At 44.4% G+C, this 22,685-nt stretch overlaps 3 protein-coding genes across 5 annotated transcripts in view; 1 reads left to right on the top strand and 2 right to left on the bottom strand.

Moving 5' to 3' along the window:
- Positions 1 to 808: 808 nt before the first annotated feature.
- LOC117901777 (protein nubbin) overlaps positions 809 to 22,685 on the bottom strand; it is a 63,298-nt gene continuing 41,421 nt past the window's right edge. For 2 of the 3 annotated variants that reach the window (XM_034812678.1, XM_034812680.1), the window contains one exon: positions 20,380 to 22,134. In XM_034812678.1, coding sequence (XP_034668569.1) covers positions 20,480 to 22,134 — 1,655 coding nt within the window. In that variant the 3' untranslated portion in view covers positions 20,380 to 20,479. Of the gene's footprint in view, positions 844 to 20,379; positions 22,135 to 22,685 lie in introns of those variants that run through there. The other variant, XM_034812679.1, reaches the window with a different exon arrangement.
- Positions 9,652 to 10,425, bottom strand: LOC117901781. Its single transcript, XM_034812689.1, has 3 exons — positions 10,322 to 10,425; positions 10,115 to 10,267; positions 9,652 to 10,047 (listed from the first exon to the last, which is right to left on the bottom strand). Exons 1-3 carry the CDS (start codon positions 10,385 to 10,387, stop codon positions 9,700 to 9,702), a joined length of 567 nt encoding a protein of 188 aa, XP_034668580.1. The 5' UTR covers positions 10,388 to 10,425; the 3' UTR covers positions 9,652 to 9,699.
- On the top strand, positions 15,678 to 16,260 carry LOC117901412 (C-type lectin 37Db-like). Its single transcript, XM_034812147.1, is given in 3 exon segments — positions 15,678 to 15,806; positions 15,860 to 16,025; positions 16,028 to 16,260. Coding segments are annotated over 3 exon segments (528 nt in total).

Below are 22,685 nucleotides of genomic sequence, written 5' to 3'. Positions count from 1 at the left end.
TTTGCTGACACATTTGTGCTGATCGTAAATACATTAGTAATACTTAGTAGCCAACTGCATACAAATGTACACAAATTAATAACGCAAAAGCATTTACGATTTGACTTCAACTTTCATTGCCACTGCGCGCGGCGTCTGGTTGGGGGGAGAGACTTTAATTAATTTATGCGCAATGTTGTCGCTCATTAAAATGATTCAATAATTGTTATTTGCCATATCATTGCCCCTACCCTACGAGCACTTGTTAGTCAATTTTGTTGATTGCAAATGGAGTGGAAATTATAGTCAAATACCCTCGAGATCTTTCCACTAGTTGACATCTTTTATAGAGACCTTTTTGTGTGGATTTTCTTCACTTTTAACTTTCCCATCAAAATCGATGAGCATTTAATTAACGGCAAACTTTTCGCAATTACATTTTCCGTTTTCCGTTTAATTTTAATCAAATTTAAATTCTTCGTCTGTCGAGTAGGCGGCGGCATTTTTCAGTTGATGTTAAAAGGCGACAAGCGCCAGGCAGAGGCAGGCAGGAGTGTGGCTCAGATAGGGGAGCCTTAAAATATTCCCAAATATACAATTTATTTATATTTAGCTGGGAAGTAAAATATAAGAATTATTCCACAAATTCGGTGTCTGTTTTTTATTTAGTTATAAATTGGACCCCTTTGTCTCTGCGCCTCTGTTCAAGCGCATTCCCCCTTCTGGCTGCTCGATTTCACCAATTAAAACCTTAAATGAATTTGTTTGACTTTCGTGGGAGCCTCAAGTTGGCCTTCTGCTCCGCTTAGCTGCGACTTCTGCAGCTCCTCAGAGCTTTACTCCTCCTCTGCTGCGCCTCCTGCCACTGCTCCTCCTTCCTGCCCCTCTGCGATCTTTCAATTCGATTATATTGAAATAAATTAAACGTTCTTCAATTGAATAATTAGCAAAACAACCGCCCGAGTGGCTGCGTATCGATTTCGAGTGAGCTCGAGCCCAACCCCCAGCCCCTGCCCTGTTGCTCCCATCTGGGCGTCAGTTACAATTAACCAAGTTTTGTGGCATGGGAACTGGCAGGGAAAGCCAGCAAAGAGGCACAAATGGAAGGGCAAAGAGTTTGCCTTTGCTTTGACAAATTTTGTTTGCTTTGACAAGCGCTCTCAGGGTCCCATAAATTCTCATTGCACTTCGATGTATGTAAAAAACGCACGAACTCAATGGGGTAACTGCGTGGGCCGATCTGATCAATTGTTTGATTAATTAATTGGCATCGAGCATCAATTGAATGCATAATTGCTATGGGGGTCATTTAAATAAGTACAACAGCAGGAAATTGATGCAGGAAAGTTCCTAAAGAGCCACCAAATAGGCCCAAAATAGACCCTAAATATAACCCTTTCAAAAATCCCAAATAGATTTCCAAAACCATGGACTTTAACACAAATGAGACTCCCAAACAACCTCTAAATAAACCCGAATAAGCCTTCAAATAACACCCAAGTAACACCTACATAAACCCCAAATAGCTCCCAAATAACCACTTTTATAATTCCTACTTATCAATGCAAAATAAACCCAAAGATCCGACACTAAAAATTACCCAAAAAACACACTAATTTTGATAAGCAAATAGTAGAAATGGAAATATTTTCCATGGCCGTCATCAGCGCTGTTTAAAGTCAATAAATAGAGCCAAGTCGGGGGTAGTCTGGGCAGGGAATACTTATCTGCAGGCGACTGGAAATTTCAGGAATTTAAATTTCACTCCTCGAAAGAGGGAAGCAAAAAAGGCAAGCCCGAAATGGGCAAACCAAAAAATGACCGATTGTCCATGAATGACAGCCATGCGAGGGTAAGGCAATGATATATCATCGTCGAGGGAAGAAGTAGATAGATAGAGGAACCTGTCACTGCCCTAAATAAATAGCTAAGGGGGGGAAATGTTTACCTGATAATGCAGTCAATAATCGGGCGCGTAATTCAAATCAAATTGTGTCGAAGGGGCAGAGGGGCGACAAGCAATTAATAAAAATTTCCGGAACAGAGCGAAAGAAAGACTCAACGATTGTAATTGCTATCGATGTTTAAACAAATTTCTTGTTGTTGCACTTAGTTGATTTTCGTGTGTGTTTATTTATTGATGATATAAGCAACTTCGACACAGGTGACAAAGTCCCTCGACTCGATCGCTTATCGGACACTCTCTGGATGGCTGATATTATGACTGACAAATATTAAAATTCCTGGAAATGCAGCCAACAATTTTAAATGATAGAAAAATGAATGCCCGTTGAGCGGTGTAAAAGGGAAATGCCAGAGGGGAAAAGCTACACTCGAGGGGCAGCCATTTTATGGCTCGAAGTTTTGCATTTTGTCTGCAGATCCCTCTGTGGTTCCTCTCCGCCTTCTAGTCTCTTTCTGCCTCTCTCTGTCGCAGCTTCCATCAGTCGCTGGCAGGCCAATCAATCAAGTTTTTTGTCGTGTCTCGCCTTTTGCATGCACCGACAAGATGGAGTCGCAGTCTCGCCGACTGTGTCCAGCCATTGGAGGCACATAAATATGCAAGGCTCTCTCGCTGCTGGTGCCACACAAAAAACACACAAACTTAAGGTCCAGACACACTTGGGGGGAAAATTTACATTGCTGCTGATGGGGGAAAAAGAGCTGCGAGGGGTGGAAATATGTAGTGGGTAAATGTTGAACAATGAACGAAGTTTTCATGCTCTGGCGGGAAATTGGAATTATCATGAATTTTCATTGGAGAGAGAGCTTCAGTGAATAAGTTTTAGATCATTCCTAGAACCATTTAAAGCTTCCAAACTAAACATTAATTCCCTGCTTAAATGTTTCACCTCTTCAAAGACTTTCTGCCCAAAGAAATTCCTAAGACAAGCAACTACCTCCTTTGGTCATTCCAATAGCTGAAGTACCCTCCTGCTACACAGCAGTTCTCCCCGACATGTACCACTGGCAGTCATCACAATGACAAACTGCACTCTGGGCGCAGTTCTTGTTGTCTGTTCGTTGCCACATGTAGACGACAGTTCCACTGAGAATGATGCTGGACATTGCGCTGCTGACTGCTGTATCTGCTGGTATCTGCATTCTGCTTGGTTTTTGCCACCGACTGGAGACTGGGACTCGTCCCCGAGATCTTAATTTATGCGTTTCGAGCGTTCGATATGCAATTTTGTCTGCCTGCTGACTGGAATGGCTTCTAATGAAGCGAATGTTGGGTTTTCTCTCGGTTGGCTGGCAGTACTCGTATTCCTGTTTGGTCCTGCGATTCATTGGCTCTTTTGATGCTTGTTTTCTCTGTTTATCTTGTAATGTTCTGCTGGACTTAATGAAGTACAAATAATTACATAAATCGCATTTGAAATGCCAATAATTATCATATTGATAAGAGACCGCAACATGTTCGTACACTACAATTAATTAGCAATAAAAATCTGGAAATAAAATAAAAGCTGCTCTGCAATTATTTATAGAATATTCTGACGAATTTTCCGCACTTTTTCCCACATAAATCATGCCAATATTCGATGGACAAGCCATACAAATTTGTCCCAAGAAATAATTTGCATTTTTATTTGCCTAAAAAAAAGAGCGGAAACTCCCAGGGGGAGAGCCAATGAGCTGTGCCATTAATGCTAGACTAATTTCATCATCATCTCATCAGCTTCATGGAAGTTTCATGCAAAATGCACATAAAAAACGTTGCCAGGGATGGCCCTGCGTAACGATAACTTCAGCTAATCAACCCTGCGAGAGCGCCCTATCAGAGAGACAGCGAGAGAGAGCGCGCGAGGGGGTAAAGGGGTGGCGTGGTAAAAAATAGAGACAGAATAAAACAAAATCCACGAGACAATCATTGAATCCTTATTACAGTCATTATCGTTTGGGCTTTCTTGTGGTCGTACTGTGGTCTCCCCTCTCCCCCCGCGACACGCGTTAAATTTCATTTTTTATCTGTGTTTTATCATTGCTCCGAGGAGTCGCTTCGGGGGGTGGAGTCGCATCATTTACCAACTAATTTCAGTTTAGTTGCTCGCAAACGAGCGCGACGCGTGTCCCACGGCAGTTTCCAGCCCACACCCCCAGTCCAGTCGAGTCCTGAGAACTCTCCCTGTCCTTGTTCATCCATCGTTTACCGTATTAATTGTCACAAAGTATCGCATGGCCCTGCAGGACCTGCTGGGTGTGGTCCACCTTTGATTGCAACGTTTATCGCGAGCTCACCCAATTTATTTGTATTCGAATTGTATTCTTTGGGTATTCGCCCCGTATTATTTGCTTCGCTCATCATATTGAATTTCAATTTTAGATCCCACACCAAACACACACCCATCCCCCAACCTCTGTCTATTCCCTTTGCAGCTCTCGTTCACTCCATTTGCTTTTTAGTTAATTTGCTAAGTAAATAGCTGGGCATATTCTCGTACTCTTATGTAGGAAGTCCAACACTCGGTGGCTTCGATGTGTGTCATTTGGGTGTGTTCGAAATGAGTGGAATGACAATGTGGGGAGCTGAGCGATTGCTGGAGCCGGGTTCTTCGAATTGGTTGACCAATGAAAGTAGAGGGAATAAATACGTGAATAATATTTATTATAATACATAAAATGAGCGTCTTTGCAGTGATATCATATACATATCTATCTATAATCTATCTCAGAACCTACAAATAACATTCATCAGTGTGTACACAGCATGATAGAAAGAGTCTCCTTAGAATTCCTAAATTTAGAATATATGTATAAACTCATGTACAAAATTCACAGTACCTACAATTATTTTCCCTACCTTTTTTTTACACTCCCAAACCGCTCTTCAAACCTCTTTCAACCCACTAATGACCTTCCCCTCTCATTATTCACACCCAAACTAATTTTCCTTAACCCACATGCAAATTAAACTCGCTGCCAAAAGCGTGTAACGACTTCTTACCTAATTGAATCAAGCCGAATTGCCTCAACACAAATATCCAAATGAAATACGAGACCCAAAGAAAGTCAACCAATTGTGAAGCTTGTTAGACACAGTCAGTTGGGTCCGTCCCCCTTCTTATTCCCATCCCCCCAGCCATGCAGCATGACTGTCAAAATTGTCTACACATGAAGACAGGCAATTAATCAAATGGAAATTTGTACATTTGAAAGCAAACATTTAAATAGTGAAATGGTAAATTCAATTGACCATTTAATGGCAGATAATGCACATGAGCAGAGGGGGGGAACGAGAAATGATTTGCATATTTTTGGATAGAAGTAAATAAAGAACAGGGCGAGCTTCCTGGGGGAATACCAACAGATGGGATATGGATATCAATGGCAAATGTGGCAGTCATTTATTGAATGCAAAAGGCAAACGGAATTCAGAGGGGGATTTTAGGGCATAAACTGGGAGAATAGGATATGCAAAGGGATATATTTAAATACAAAATGTGGAGCTACTTTGCGAGGAAATCAATGAATTTATTGTAATAGATGAAAACTGAACCAGCATTCTATGGCCAATATAAAATTATTAAAATATTCTCCAAGCCAGCACTCAGCCAATAATGTTCGGAAATCTTCAAAGCAGCATTAAGAGAAAGTCAATAATGTTCAGAAATGTTTGAAGTAATTTTAGGACACATTTCATGAATATATCTATTAGTCTCCTCAGTAAATTGATAATATAAATAGATGTAAAAATACAATGATAAACACACCCTTTCGGTCATTAAAAATACGACCAGGACAGGGACAAGTCATACAAGCAAACACGGATTAAATCGGATATTGACTGATTGATTTTCACAAGAAATATTCTCATAATTAAATAAAACTCCCGATACAAATTCCCTTTTAGAATTCCCTTTCCTGCTTCAAGTATAACCCACAATCCTACATTATTCATATCTCCCCACTCCCCCCTGCACTTCTATTGGAACAATTTTCAACAAATTTTCACAAGTTTGCGTGACTCGACGTAACGGATATATCCGGAAACGATTAGACGGTAAAAAAAGTTCCCAGCTGACGATTTTCGTTGCGTTTCATTGGAACAATATGAATAATTGGTTATAGCCAATAAGAGTTGTTACCTCTGCCAGCCAGTTGTTAGTTGCTGTCCGAACACCCAAATGTGATTGACAGTTGTGTGTGTGTGGGGGGGGCTGTTGTCATTTCAGCCGTCAACACGTTGAAATAATGACCGGCGAAACCCCTAGCCTCGGTCGAGTAAATTAATTTCCATCGAGTGGAAATATGTTTATGAATTATTACTCAATTGCTCGGTTGCTGTTGCCTTTGCCGTTGTACGCTACACCTGATCGATTAGGTTCTGTCCTGTCGATAGGGTGCTGCAGTCGATACGGGGGTGTGCCGATCAAGAACAACAATAAATATTATGACATATTGCATGTTTGTGGGCACATAATTCCTGCGGTCACGACGTGGCCAGAGACGCCAGAGCTGCCGGCTCTACAGAAACGTAGAATGATTAACCCATATTTGGCATGACCGCTGGAAGAGATCCTGGAAAAATGGGGGTTTGTTCTTTTGTGAAAATCTCTGGGAAGTTTGTGCAAATTTTTAATAAGATAATATAATATAATTTTTTTACCGCCCTGCACCACAATGGGTTAAAGTTCCACCTGGTTTGGTTTCGTGTTGCGCCACAAGGATTAACCAAATGCCAATTGTGGTAATTCGTAAACCTGTTTGGGGCGCCACTTTATCCAATTGAAATGCCAAACCACTGCCACGCCCCACCACAGCAACTCGTACCTCGCCCCCGGGGGCACGTCTTCCACTCGATACGAAATTAATTCTTTGCATATTCGCCAGATACGTACGAGAATTGTATAAATTAAATTTGCTTACTCTGTGCACGCCCCTTGCATGTTGTTTAGCATACACCACGCCCCCATCCCGATGCACCACGGACTGCACAGAGTCCACGGACTGCACAGACTCCAACAGACTCTCTTGGAGGCTGCTGCTGGCTGCCAGCCTGCTGTGGTCGCATCCTTTTTGGTCGCTTAATTATAGCTTATCACATTTCCATAGTTGCGAATCGAGCTCGTTTTTCATCTTTGTCATTCCGTTTTGTGTATAATTGTGGGTCTCTGATATTTTCACAGTCGCATAAATCAATATCGGGGAGGCAACAGCAGTCACCGACAACAGTCTTCGCCTTGGAGCTGCTGCTGCTGCTGCTACTCTCTCTCTCTCTCTCTCTCTCTTTCTATATTGCTCTTTGTTTCAGCAAATATTCTGCTGCTTTTGCTGCTACTGACCTTGACATTCAGAGAGTGAGAGAGCGCACGAGCTTGACTTACCGTTAGATTCGTTTTCATGCGACAAAAACTAATTGCAAAACAAAGAATCGCCCAAAAATTCCTCAACAAAATACGCAAACAGAAAGAATGGGCTGAAAGAAAGAGAAAGAAAGAAAGGCTTTTCGGTGGGGACAAAAAAATGTCGCAGACATAAGGGAATGCAGCAGTTTTTTCTTTCTCTTCTTCATTGTTTTGCTTTGCTATTTAAATTTTGATGGCATTGTGAACACCAGCAGCAACGACCACCACACCGCAGCCGGCTGTACCGATGACGACAGTGTCGTGTTCAAAGCGATGCCGAAGAGAGTAGCTTTTCGGGTGGGGGGAGAGAGAGATCCGGCGCGCGGAATACAGTAGCAATAAAGCAGAGCTGGGCAGGTAGCTAGGCCGCGCCTCTGCTGCATTAGCATCGATGTCCGTTTGATGTGGACGAGCTCAGCGTTTGGCATTCCGTCATCAGAGTCGTGATGTCGTCGCGTTTAGTGCTTGCGGTAGTTGGCAGGGTTGTCGAGGGCGTTAAAGCGAGTGGAAGAAAATAGAAGGAACGGGAAGTCAAGCGAAAATACATTATTTTAAATTAATTCTAGCCTTTCTCTTACTTGAACTTTTATTATATATTAGTTTTAGGCATTTCTGAAGAAAAAAGAAAATAATTTTAAATACTTGTTTTGATATTCTGTAATGTCTTGACAGCTCTAGCCAATATTTTCACCCTGCCTAAACAGGCCAGAATATAGGCAATTTAAATGTCTTTGTCCCAGGGCAAGAAACAACGCGGCAACGGAAAACCGCGAGTCAAAACAATCGGCAACAATCAACTACCAATTCAATCTATAACCCAAAAATCGAAAACCCGAGAGCCCCGAAAATATTTATGCATTTTGATGCGGCAAAATGAATGATTTGACTTTGACGAAAAGATGTCAATGCCTTGAAAAGAAGTCGCAAAAAAAGGCGCAGAAGGCGGACAAAGACAGAAGCTGAAACGGAACAGAGAGCATCAGAGAGAAGGAATGCATTGGGGACAAGGACTGGCTGCTGTTGCTGCTTTTGGTGGATATTAGCGCAAAACGCTTGGATCCTGCCGACAATTTAAATGCGCAGCGGCAGAACGAGAACCCTGGGCTGGGTCCGCTTCGACTCCAGCCAGAGACAAGTCCGCTCGAGTGGCAACAATAATCAGAACATGGCCTCTGCTCTGCTGTGGTGCTGTGCCTCCGCTCTGTCTCTTTTCCTTTGTGGCAAATGTCGTCGCCGCTTGATGAAAGCGTCAGAAATTGATGGATGTGAATGCTGGCTGAATGTTCAGATGGCAATGCGAACAGAGGGGGAGCACTGGGCTGGAGGCTGGACAGGGACTGTGACTGTGACTTTGGCTTTGTGCCGCAACGCAAATCTTTTGGGCTACTGTTGGGTGAGTCTCCCCATCGGCATTTGTGCCTTTGAAGTCGATTGTTGCGGTAGCAATTTGTGCTTTAATTTGAGTTTAAAAACTATGCACAACGTGGCATAAAGTTCCATTGTTGTCAGGGGGGAATGACTATGTCTCTAGGTCTAAGTTCTCTCAATGAGCCTACTCAATAATCTGTTAAATCTGAGCGTAATTCTCTCTCTGCACAGTGGCAAGAAATATTAACCAAAAAGCCATAAAAATGTCGTACACAAAAGCAAAGACATTTAAATTTGTTGTAATAAATTGTGAGAGCAACGAGCAAGCGGCAAAAGAATCAGCAGCAGCCATGACCGAAAGCTGCTCAGGGCAGCACGCAGAGGGAAAGAGACACGAAGCTTAACATTGGTCAACGAAGAGAGGCATGGCAAGAGAGGCGAAGGCAGCACTGAGGCAAGAGAAGCGACATTGCAGCAGCGCAGAAATGATTGCAGTTCATAAGCTTCGCTTCCGAGCAAGACAATCCCAAATATATGTATGTATGTACGAGTGTGTATGCGTGAAATGGCTTCCTTAAGGCCAAACAAAACCAACAACAATAACAAGAGAGGAGCCGAGATTGAAGCGCATAAAGAGACATGGGAGTAGAAGGGGGAAAAGATGATCAAAAATCAGCCAGCCGACGGTCAAGAAAGGCAAAAGCCGCGAAAGCTCAAGCGCAAGCTGCAGGCAAACAACATGAAGGGGTGGAGGTTGGGGAATATAATGAAGATGAAGATGAGAAAGATAATGATGAAGACGATGAAGATAATGATGTTGATGAGCTTGTCAACGTTTGGCGCATAAATGAGGAGCAGTCACAGCCTTGCACGTTGATCAGAGTGCCAAGTGTGGTGGATTACTTGCGGGCCGCCTATAAAGCTTCAACCCAGTCAGAGTTTGGTTACTATTTGCTACCAGTAGGACATATAGATTTATATTCGCGTTACCCATGTGTAGGATCTAAAAAAACTTGGCCGTTATATGCAGTATTACGACGAAGCCCCACGTGGGCTGCTCATTGTCTCCACTGGCGCTAAAGAAAATTTTGTAGTAGCCCAAAGGGAGAACTTCCGGCAGTCCCTTGCCATTGAAGACGCATTGGGTTAGGTTGTAGGTGCCCCGCGGCCAGGGCAGCTGGAATTTTCGCTTGAACTTGGGCAGATTGGAGCAGTTGCCGAGGTTTGTGATGAACACATCCTTGTAGTACGTATCGATAAACTTGCTGAAGGTGGTGGTTGGAATGGACAGCGGTATCAGCTTGTAGGCGCTCTCGTCACCAGAAAAGCTGCGAAAGGCATGGCCCTCCACCTGTGGAAGAGATTGGAATTGAATATGGAGTGGGTTTTAGTGTTAGGAATTGGTTTTGTTGACCCACCATTGTGGTCTCATCCACATCATAATTCCATTCCAGGGACGCAGAAATGGCAAACTCTCCGCGCTTCAGGCGATCAATTTTTGAACCGATCTTCAGCTGTCGCTCATCCGTCGTGTGGGTGGACACGAACACGGGCTCGTAGTCCCATTTGCGCTGGGAATCGAGAGTTAACTTGGTATATTTTCTCTAGGAGCAACTGCCACCTACCTCACCCACAGCACCTTGGAGCAGTAGATGTAGCAGCAGCCAGGGTCCTGTGTTTATCCAAAGCATTTGGCTCGACTTGCAGTTGCATCTGCAACATTGTGATTATTTCTTGCTGTATTTATAGAACATTTTTTATAGTCTTTTATCACACGGAACTATCGTGTTTTATGCCAATTATTGTTCACTGATTATGGAATTAAAAGAACATGGAAAACAGAGCTGTTTTAGGCTGGAGTAGTGCAAAATTTCCCCCCCGTTTATGTCCATTTACCATGCAACAAAATAATCGAATTGGTTATGGGACGAAACCCTAAAAGGTGTGCACTATTTAAGGTGATTTATTGTAGATTTTTGTACAATAATTTAATTGAATTTAGTGGCAATTTTTAGATTGCTTTCTGACAATTCTTTGGCTGCCTCCAACGCCAATTTGTGCATTAAAATTCCCTGAAACAACTTAATCCTCCCATATATGTACATATGTATATATGTATGTATGTACATACGTATTTGCTCTCATATTTATTTCCCAGAAATTAGCTACACCCTTCAATGCCGTCTATGAGGACTGTATTGTATGTGCGATTATAACTGGCAAGACCTGAGCTGCCTCACAAATTGGTTTTGTCACTAGAAGAACTTCTCTCTTCTTTGGGCTATCATTAAAATGATGAAATGCTTTGGCTTACACTTAGGCATAGCCAAGTGGGAACAGCACAGAACAGCTCGGAGGAGGAGCAGTCTGACAAACAACGTAATCCAATAATTTTTAATTAAAACTCAACACTCGAGGCAACAACAATTTTTTCCAGATAAACTGTCATTATGCGCCGTCAATTAATTTTTGCTCCCTGCCTCTCAGCACTCGGCACTCTCCACTCTGCACTTCCATTCGGTTAATGATCATCATCAAACAGCAACAAGAACCACAATGAGAACAACTTGACGACGACACTAAATGAATATTGATAAATGGGGCGGTGCTCCAGAAAAAAGTGGGCGTCAGTGTGTGAAGAAAAAAAAAGAGAAATAGGAGATGGGGGCAGCCAGGAGGGTGGCAAGCAGTTGGCAAGTGGAAACCAATTGCAACTTAGACAACTTCACTTTGCCTTTGGCTTAAAGGTTCTCCTCCTCTCCCTGCTTGACAATTAACAAATTTCATTGGGAGCATGGGAATGGCTAAGAATTTCTGTGGAAGAACTTGGGAAAGTTGGCCAACAAAAAGATCACAAAATTGGCAACTGCTGGTGGGAATTTGATGAACATTTTAGCGACATAGAATGATTTTTGGATCATAAAAAATATTTTAAAATATTTTGAAGGAAACATTTGAACATTGATGAAATTTGTAGTAAATTAAGGAACGTTTTTTTGGTTTTAGAACATAATTTACAATATTTAGAAAGACAAAATTCGAATTAAGAAGAAAAGGGAGGAATTTTTCAAGGATGATTTCTAACCGAAGTTTAAATGGTACCATAACCAAATCGATCTTCACACAACACATGGTCGTAGGCCACTGAAACTGATCCAACTCCAGACAGACTCCTGATAGATTCCCCCCTCCAGTTAGATCTTCCCCACACCAAAGACCGCATATTAAAACCTTTCAACACGCGCCCAATGTCATAATAAATTAAGGAACAACAAGCAGGAACAGCCACGTATAAAATAACCAGAATAAACCCAAAGAAATACTTCAACGAGGGGCCGAATGAAAACACCCTCGCACTCGGTGTCTCCTGTCGGACTATGACAATGCACTTTCGTTGGCTGTTACCGTTACACAATAAACACACAATAAGGGCAATCGCGATAGGGATCTCCAGACTTGAGTCAAGGTTAATGCCACGCCACTCCAGGCCTAAACGCTGCGTTTAGCTGTGATCGTCCCCTCGAGTGTGTGGGACTTGGAACTGGACATGGGTGTAGCAGGGAGCACTTGGGCTTCGACATGGCTGTAGGAGGCAACACAAAAGGACCTCTGGGTTAGGGTTATGGCTTGGTTATTGATAGTAATGGTATAGGGGCTCTGTTAAGCGTGCCAGAAGTACGTTGGTCAAACAAACAGCAGACCAGAACTGGGGGTTGATAGGAAGAGAAAGCGGGGGATGACCACAGAGTGCGGATCGGGATGAACGGGATAATGATGCTGCTGCTGCAGGGTCCATCTATCGAGTGTCCCAATGACGCCTACACACAAAAGTTGGCACGGGGAAATTTTTCCGCAGAATGCGAGACAAAAACGCATCATAAATCACAAGACACGAGAGCACAGACACACGAGCAATACATGCACAGAGACAGAGAGAGAGAGAGAGAGAGAGAGAGAGAGAGAGAGAAGTAGAGTCACGAGCAGCACACAGACAGAAAGAGAGAGAGAGACACAGACAGAGACCCGTACGGGGGGCTACGAATTTTTGCACCTGGACAACCGTTTTTGTGGGCGACTGACCAGGTCCAATTCAGGTCATAGTTCATCTGCCGATCGTCAGTTCAACTAAATTACTCAACAATCGCTGGATGGGTTGGGTGCTGGCTGCCGTTCCTTCGATTTTGTTTGTCGAATTCTGTCCGCTCTTCCTGCACGCTCCATTGGACAATGGCAGTCCATTGTGAAATGATTTCGAAAAACTGTAAATAGACTTGATGACTTTATTTAATTTTTATTGCATTCAGCCAACGCTCTTTTGTTTCGTTTTTCGAGTATTGTTTGATTGCTGCTTCAGAAACGCCTGCAATTTTCAAGGGCCAAAAGGCGGAGAGGGACACGAGAAATTGGAATGAAAAACTGAACTCCCTTTGTGTTAGAACCTTTACGGAATGCTCCAGAAAACAGTGGCAATAGTGGACAAGCAGGCTACTGGCAATTTTTACAATCATTTATTTTGGCGGAATTTAAACACACTCAACATTAATTTTCTGCCGCGTATTGGATATTATTTCGTCAGTGTCTAGAGGGCGGAAAGACTTTACTTCCTCAGTTTCTGCAAGTGCAAAAATACGACCACTCGTCGGCTCGCACTTGACAATTAAAAATTAGTTTGCTTAATTTAAATAAATTAAATTTTATGACACTCGCAGTGGCAGGCAAAGTGCAGCTTGCAGGCTTTAATTGGCTTCATGTAGACCGACATGGAGAGAGAATGCTGAGCTCTGCCCACAGATTCAGGGGGGAATTGACATTCAAAAACACCCAGAAATAAACACAGAAATTTGCATGTTTAGACTCCCGTTGCACACCGACAAGAAAACACAATTAACAGCAACTTTAATGTGCATTTAATGAGCGGAATATAAAACTAAAAATTAAAATTTAAAATTCCAGGCATTTGGGTTGCGTGTGGAGATTGCAGATTCTTTGCAGATTCTACTCCGATTTTAATGTCTTTGCATGCTCGTTGTCTATATCTAATAAATGCGAATGATATTTGCTAATTAGTTTTATTTATTGTAATTTTTTGCTTGCAGCCAACCATAATCAGCTGACCATATCCGTATCATTCCTCCTCTCCTCTCCTCTTCTCTTTGTGTCTCTGTTGATTATCGCAATCATAAAATGTATATTTGTTCGCCTTTGATGATGCTCTCTGTTAACGCGATCCACAGGGCCACTGTGCCCCGAGCCTCCTACATTGTTATTTAACAAGATTTTGATAGTTCTTGGCATAATGCACCCACCGCCCATCCACGAGAGGCAAACTTGACAGTGGGACAAGGTACCAGGGAATGGGGGAAAAACAGTGAGTCAAAATGTAGAGCTAGAATACTTATCTAACACTTAATTATACACTCCAAACAATTTGTATTAAAAATATAACTTTAAATGCATTTTTTAATAATTTTTAAATCATTTTTCTGGCACTCTTCAACCCACTGTCTCGCTGTCCAATTGTAAAAGAATGCTACAATGAGGCAAGCCTGAAATCATCATGCATTATATTTTGTGCAGGCTGTAATGAAGTAGGTGTTATTGCTACACAGAGCACCCGCCTGCCCCTCCCCGCCCCCTGCCGCATTAACATACCCAGCCAAGAGCGTCGGGCTGCCTCGTTGCTGGTTGCCGGTTTCCCGGTTCCCTCTAAGGCAATCAGAGGGCAAAGATGGCCATCAGAGACATTCTATGGCCACGAGCTTTAATGAGTCTTAAGCCGTAAATTAAATGCACAAATAATGTGAGGCTTAGAGGCGGATGGGTTGGGCCTCCCACCGTTGCATGATCGCATGCAAAGTGGCGGGCAGGGCCGTGCCCCGATGCGACGGCGGCGCCACTTTTGCGCTTCGCGAGTCGCAGACACTTCGTTATAAAACAATTTAATTTCCAAAAGGAATACACAGAGCACTGCAACCCAAATGCGCCGCAAGAGGCGAGCAAAATATTTACAAAACTAATTTTTAATTAATGAGCGCGCAAAGAGCAGAGGCACGGCCTCGGGCAGGGGCTCAGGGCGGAGGCCCGGGAAGTGGTTTCCTTTGCATGTTGCGACCTTTTTCCATACAATTTACAAATTGTCTACGTTGCCCGCCCTTTCCTTCGAATGCTAATTATTCGACTTCTTTGTGTGGCAAATTAAAGTTGCATAAATTGTATTGTTTTTATTGTTTTTATTGTGCTTAGCCAGCCTCATGGGCGGCGCACACCTGCTCTGCTCTGCGCTTTTGGCATTCGATTGTTATTCGTTTAATTTTCATATCCATTTTGTGGTTTGCTGCCGCCGCCCTTGCATTCATTAACTACACGCAAATGTAATAATATTTCCCAAGCTCCTTGGCTGCATTTAAGGTCCAATATTGGAATCGAGCAAATATTTACCGACTGTGCGTAATTCGGTATGTTTATGAGTCAGAGTTTGAGCTCATTGAAGCTGAACGGTGGAGATATTTGGGTAGTAATGGGTGGTGGGGAATTTGAAGAATCTCAGAAACTATTGCAAACAATACTCAGACTTTTGTATTGAATAAAATACATTTAATTCACCTCCTTTATGCTCATTCTAAATCACACAAAATATGCCAGCTGTTTCCCCGTCCTTCCCCGATCTAGTCACCACAGAGATACGCGATTTGACACATACTTGAATGAGTGTGATATGAAAGCAGTTTCGAGCCCTCTCTCACTCTGCGAATTTCTGAGAATTTTGTTTAAACTGGGGTACACATATCGATATGTTTATTGATGCCTATAATGGACTATTAATGCTTACTTCTGGCTGTGAATTACAACTACACAAAGCTAGTTTATGAATGTGAAATTATCAGATAAGCAGACAAAATAATTGATAATGTGAGATAACAAATGCTGTGCAAGTATAAAAGGGTTCAAATTTGAGAGGCGAAACCATTCAAAGTGTTCATCATGACAGTCCCAGTGCTTTTTGCCAGTGTCCTGCTGTCTGCTGTGCTCGTCGTCCTTGCACGATCGGATAGCTGCCCCGAAGATTTTACGCGGGTGGGCAATAAATGTTATTACGTGTCCTTGGAGGCGGTAGGTAAAGTATGAACCCATTGGGGTAATGTCTGAAATGATTGCATTTGCAGGCCAATTGGCATGTCGCGGATCGCAGCTGTCGCAAACTGGGAGCCGATCTTATGGTCTTCGATGATGCAGAGGATCAGGCGCTGACAACGGCCCATCTGAAGAGTCTCGGACTGACCTTTAGCGACAGCTACCGCCATTCGGTGTGGGTTGGCATCAACTGTTTGGGGACAGACGGCACTTTAGCCTGTCCAAAACTGGCGATGAGATTCCCTTCCAGAATTGGGTACCCAAACAGCCGAATAACGCTTCGCCCGAGGAAGATTGCGTGGCCTTTGCCAACATCAATGGGGCCTACGGCTACCACGACACTAAGTGCGACTTCGATTTCCCGTTTGTGTGCGAGAGGCGCCTGTCCTGTCTCTGCCCCAGGCAGGAGTTGTTCAAGGCGGAGGATTTCTAGTGCAGTGACATTAGAAACAAATAAAGAGATAAATAATTCAGAGTGCCAATCACTGCCGCTCTTCGCTAACATATTGGGCCCTGAACGTTTTGCATCAGCATTAATATGGATGCGTTAACTGGTTCTGTGGCATTTCCCAGTCAGCATCCTCAACCCCCTGGCGGACTGCTTGGTGGAAGTATGTGGCAGTGGCAGGTTCCATCCGCAGACATGCATATGCATGGGTGGTGGCGCGGCAAATGCCAACTGTGTGCTGAACTGATGAATTAAGCAACTCCAGCTAAAATGCAATGCATTGCAAATTTTTGCCAGCACACATAGAAAGTTGCAGCAAATGTATGCCTCATTCAGGTTAGTTTTTGATGTGCCACTGCATGTCAAGCAAGACAAGAGGCAGAAGGCACAGCCACAGTCGGAGAGTCTCCAAGTCATATCGGAGATTTAAATGGGAAAACTGTAGACTGGAGTCTGATGGAGACCCCATCACCTCAAAGCTATAATTCCGTGCGATAATTAAATGTGCTTTCATTTGTATAATGCAACGCGATTTAAGCGTGTAGAAGGAACCCTCTCCAAATGAATATTCACAAATTTCGTAGCGCTTAGAAAGTTTCATGGGAAATGCCAATTGGGGGTCCCAGTCCCAGTCGCAGTCGCAGTCGCAGCCCGTTGTCAGTTGTCTAAGATTTATCGCAGTCCATCTACAATGTTTTGCTGCTCCCGCTAATGGGGTTTACGAGCCCCTCAGCTTTTCACACATATGCAAATTTTCCCTGCCAGGGCTTTCCTTTGGGTGAAGGAAGAGAGCGAAGGAATTCCTGCGAAATGGTCGTCGCTTGTCTCGTAATTACTGGCAATTTTCCCTGAATTTGTATTAAGAGCAGACAAGAGCCAAGGCGTAAGTGCCCGCGGGGGCTTCCATGCCATTTGATGCCCGAGCTCCGAGCACAAACAAACAGACCATAAATAGTATAAATTTCCACATGACACGCGATGATTATGCGCTTTCCATGCAAACACAAACAAAAAGCCCCGATCCCCCCTTGCAGCTCTCTTTTCAACATCATTTGCGTATGTGTCGTGTCGCGTCTCCCGCCTGTGACGATGCCTGTGACTGCGGCCCGCTCTGCTAATGAGTAAAGTGAGGACTGGCACAGGAAGATCCCTTCAAATAATACTCTGGAATACTGCAACTATTTTCACCATTTTCAAAGCACCTTTTTTGACACCTTTTTAAGCAGTGAGGTTTTGTCTGAATTTTCTTTCCCTTGTATCTCCCACTGTAGCCCCACTGTACTTTCAGTTTGCCACCAAACCAATTTTTAATTGCTCAAAGCTCCGCGCGACAATGACGGCGCTGCTCCGCCCGCCCCAATCCAAATCGCAGTGAATTCATTTGCTGCTGTCGGCTTTCCATTGATAGCGGCTACTTTCCCCCTCCCTGGCCCGCTGCTCTGCCCTTCCCGTGACCCAGGGTTGCCCCCTTCGGGCTCATCTGCATGTAGATATTCACTCGTATCTTGGTCATGAGATCGAATCGGTCCAGTTGCTGTTGATCCAGTACTGCGTACTGCGGGTGTCTGTTTCTTATTAGCTCTGCACGCGCCTTCCCGCACTTGACCAGAACCAGCAGCTCAGCGCTCGAACAGAGACAAAGACTCAGAGCGAACGGTTGGAAATTCCATGAATTAATTTCAGTTTTGCATGTTGTTATTTATTAAAATTTCTCAGCTCGCGTTTTTACCCCAAGACTCAAACTCAAACACTTGCGATTCTGCTGCTGGATTGCCTTTCATATCAGCCGCTGGAAGTCATGTCGGAAATATTATTTTTTTCACTCCAAAGATTGATATCTCCTCGGCAATGGTTGAGATGGTTTTTGTAGCTATGAAAAGGCTGCCAGATATTCACTGAAAAATTTTGCAGCTGAGAAACTCATTCACCAAAATCGAGTGTTGAATTTTTACTACATTTTCCATCTACACGAAAATGAAAAGTTTATTTTTGCAGCTAGGAAAAAACTTACAGCTATATTTTGGTTAAGTTTTTATCCAAGAAATGCATTCATCAAAGCCAGAAATATAATTTTATGTACACTTCAAGCTCCATTGAAAATTGAAAACCAATTTTTTTTACTTTGTTTGATATTTATTTTATTTGTATTTAATTTTTGTTGCGTTTGTTTTTTGTCTTCTTCTGCTTTTTCCTCTGTAACTATACATTTAAAAATTCTATTAGCATGTGTTTTTTGTTTATACATTTTACAATTATAAATGTTGTTTTTTTATGTATTTTACAATTATAAATGTTTTTTTCAATAAATTCAAATTGGTTTTTTTACACATACATTTATAATTACGACAAAATTCCAATTTGTATTCTTTTGTTTGTTAGTTTTTACTTGCCCATAAAATAGAACATAAATCTAATCTTTAATCGTACATTTAAAATAATTTTATTTTCTCGGTTTTTTCGTGTTTATTGTTTTTAAATTAAAATTAAAATCATTCAAATTGATTATCACAGTATTCACGCGAAAAATAAATATGCCTTAAGAATGTACTTCATTTTCTTGTTTTGTTATACCCGGTACTCGAAGAGTAAATAGGGTATATTGTATTTGTGCACATAACGGTTGTATGTAACGCACAGAAGGAAACGTTTCCGACCCCATAAAGTATATATATTCTTGATCAGCATCAATAGCCGAGTCTCTGTCTGTCTGTCTGTCTGTCCGTCTGTCCGTCTGTCCGTCTGTCCGTCTGTCCGTCTGTCCGTCTGTCCGTCTGTCCGTCCTGATGAGCGCCTAGTACTCAGAGACTATAAGAGCTAGAGCCACAAAATTTTGCATCCAGACTTCTGTATGCTCACACTGTTACAAGTGTATTTCAAAAATGAGCCACGCCCCCTTCCGCCTCCGCAAAAGGGCGAAAACCTCCCAAATCTACAATTTTGAAGATAGCAGAAAACTAAAAACGCCATTCCGTAGGGAATGACCATATCTATCAGATCACCAAATTGGGATACGATTGGATCATTATTAGAGCCACAATGAAGAAATTAATTTGCAGTAGCCAAACCCACCCCGTCCCGCAGCATTCACAATCTGCTTCGCGCTGTTTATGGCCTGGCCCCTGACACGTCACTGCCTCTGCCTCTGCCGCTGCCTCTGCCGCTTCCTCTGCCGCTGACTCTGCCGCGACTCTGCAGTGTGTGTCTATAGGGGAGGGTGGCGAGCTAAAGGAGCGTGTTGGCGTGAGTAGTGTTGTTGATGTAGATGACAGATGAAGAAAAAATGTAAAATTGGACAAATAACCGCTAAAGTGCAGATGTAGTACTGAGTGCCGGGTATAAAAGTTGTGACGCGTAAGAAGCGTCTCACACGTCCCTTCTCGTTTTTGTTTTTGTTGTGGGTTTTTTTAGGGAACATTTAAAATATTTTATGCATAGTATTTGTATGGATATTCGCTAGGAATTCATTTTTGTTTTGACTTTGAAAATTGTGTGCGGAGACTGGTACTTAAATATTAATAATACACAGACAATTAGACAGTGTTACGGTGGGCCATGGGGAAATCGAAGGGAGTTGCCCAAGGAAGGTAGGAAAGTCGATTTGCCATCGAGGGCAGGAAATTCGATTCCCCATCGGTGGCAAGAGCATTCGATTTCCCTGTGGCCTACAAAAATGTCGGTAGTCAAGTGAACTTTCTGCTCCAAGAGCAGCTGGAAAAGCAGCTCGAGTACAGCTCGAAGTACAGTCTCGTTGTTCACTTGATTAGCAACATTTTTGTTGAATTGTTTAACATTACAATTACGCCTGCAATAAATACCATTAATAGTTAACATAAACGAACCCCTTTTATTACTCTTTTTTCCCGCTTATGTCTGCTGTAGTTGGAACCTAATTGTAGTCCAGAATTATGCTAATATTTGATGTGTGTTTGCGACTTTGAACCTGCAACAAGAGAGAGCAAAAGGGGAAAGGAAATTGTTAGTAAAAAAAGAAATCAATATGCCTTTCAATCTTCTTCAACTTAAGATCAAAGATCAACTCATAAAACAACTAAAGACTCAAATAAAATGTGTACACACCTGCTCATAGTGTTTTTGCTTAGATTCCTTCGGTTCCTCGTTCACTTTTTGTCCTGTCTGCACATTGCACTGTCTTTGTCCCTAGATAACATCCTTGCATATCCCTCTACGCCTGAGCCCTGCCCCCCTAGTGCATCATGTAGGAGGACGACTCATCATCATCCGCACCCGTGGGACTGTCGAGCGAGGGATTGATGCGCTTCTCCTTCTGCCGACGATTGCAGAACCACACGCGGACCACTTCCTTCTCCATGCCAAGGCGATCGGCTAGCTGGCTGATCTCCTCCGAGGTGGGCTTCTGGTTGGCCATGAATGCCTTCTCGAGGGCTCCCCGAATCGTAGTCTCGATGGAGGTGCGCTTCTTGCGGCGGCGCCCAATAATCTCCGGCGTGCTGACGGTGGCCTGTAGGGCAGCCGGATCGAAGACTCCGCCGGTGGCCTGGATGGTGCGATCGGCGTCGTCCAGCCACTTCTGCAGCAGCGGCTTCAGCTTGCACATGTTCTTGAAGCTCAGATTGAGCGCCTCGAACCGCGAGATGGTCGTCTGCGAGAAGTCGTTCCCGTACAGCTTGCCCATGGCCAGGCCCACGTCGCCCTGGGTGAAGCCGAGCTTGATGCGTCGCTGCTTGAAGGTCTTGGCAAACTGTTCCAGCTCCTCCAGGTCGGTGGTCTCCTCCGGCGAGGGCTCGCCTGCGGCACGTGCCGCCGCCGCACTGGCTACCGTCCTGGGCTGCGGCGTGGTGGTGCCGTGCATCTGGTGGGTGCCGCTGGTGGGCGTGCTGGGGGTCAACATGCCGCCGCTCATCTTAATGCTGGCCGCCGAATTGGGCGGCGTGATCTGCAGCGGATGGTGCAGCTGCGGGGGCGAGCTGGCCGGACTGCGCACAGCCATGGGACTGCGGGAGGAGTGCGGCGTGGAGCTGCGCGGCTGCATGTGGTGGTGGTGACTCGGATTGTGCAGCGGCAAAGCCAACGGCATGGACTCGTCCTGCTGCTGCTGCTGTTGCAGTTGCTGGCGCTGCTGTTGCTTCTGCAGAGCCTGCAGCTGCTGCGTGGCCTGGCCGAGGGCCTGCAGCTGGCTCTGCATTAGGAACTGGGCGGCCGCCACCTGAGTGGTCAGCGCGGGATCGTCCTGTGCCAGACCCAACGATCCGCTGCGCAGCAGCTCCATGTAGCTGTTGAACTGCTGCTGGAGCGCCACTTGCCGCTGCTGCAGCAGCTGCTGGAACTGTGCAAAGTCCTGGGGGGACAGCGTACCCGTCAGCAGCGGATTGCTGAGCCCCAGACCAGCGGCTGCGAGTTGAGCCTGCGGCGAGGACATGCCCGGCATGGCCAACAGCGGCGAGATGCCACTGGCCATGGCATTGGCCATGGCGGCAGTCGCTGCTGCCATCGAATTGGGTGCGGCATCTCCCCCGCTGGCCACATGTGGCAGCGGCAGCACAGGCGAGATCATGGGCGGCACGGGCGAGGGCGCTGTCACCTGAGGCGGAGAGGTGACTGTGGACTTGACCGAATTGGCAGGCGACTGCGTGCTGTGACGCGAGTTGTCGCTGGTCAGATTGAGGGCTCCACCGTTGGCATCCTCATAGTCCTCCTCCTGCTTGTACTGCTGGTGGTTCAGGTGACTCAAATGATGGTGATGATGGTGTGCCGGATGTGGCAGCGACAGCAGCTGCCGCTTGGCCTGCTGATGGGTCAGCGAGAGCGCGGGACTGAGCGGGGATCTGCAGCGATCGCTGGAGGTGCCGACACTCGAGTTGTTGTCATCGCAATCGGAAGCTGTAAGGGAAGAGGGGAGAAGAGAGTTGGTATAAATATTGGGGGAAGAAAGGAGAAGAATGCTCAGTTCTGCAGAGCTTATCCAAGGCAGAGAATTTACTTGAAATCTTGAGAACTTCCGACCCATAAATCGTCTCCCATTTTGCAACCCAAAAACTGCTGCAAAATGTTTTCTCTTTGCCTTGTCCTGCCGTGTGTCCTTTTTGCATAAATTTAGCATAGGCCGAGCATCGGGCGTGTTTTGTGTACAATTTCATGGTCCGCTGGGTTTTCGGCAGCTCAAGTGAAAGGCTTTCCCCCGACGTGACCACCCACCCAAGCGAGGAGTTTATTATGCGAAAATTTCCCCACCCCCACCCCTTCCGCCAACCCCCCTTTGCGGCCATAGTTTACATAGTTCCACCTTGACATCAAATGGAATTCTCGTGTTTTCTTTTCATTTTGGGCCTCGGCCCGACTGAAGCTGGCTGGCTGCCTTTTAGCTGCTTTTAAGTGGCATTTTAGCATTTCAAATGCCTTGGCCAACAAAACGATTTGTATAAATTTGCTAT

The sequence above is a fragment of the Drosophila subobscura genome, chromosome U (assembly GCF_008121235.1).
Source record: "Drosophila subobscura isolate 14011-0131.10 chromosome U, UCBerk_Dsub_1.0, whole genome shotgun sequence".
Taxonomy (NCBI): Eukaryota; Metazoa; Arthropoda; class Insecta; order Diptera; family Drosophilidae; genus Drosophila; species Drosophila subobscura.
This window is presented reverse-complemented; position numbering and strand designations above follow the sequence as displayed.

Coding starts and splice junctions, on each gene's coding strand:
- LOC117901781 (XM_034812689.1), bottom strand. CDS start 10,387: ATGCTTTGGATAAACACAGGACCCTGGCTGCTGCTACATCTACTGCTC. Junction 10,268..10,321: donor TCCAAGGTGCTGTGGGTGAG/GTAGGTGGCAGT, acceptor CTCGATTCCCAG/CGCAAATGGGACTACGAGCC. Junction 10,048..10,114: donor ATGTGGATGAGACCACAATG/GTGGGTCAACAA, acceptor TCTCTTCCACAG/GTGGAGGGCCATGCCTTTCG.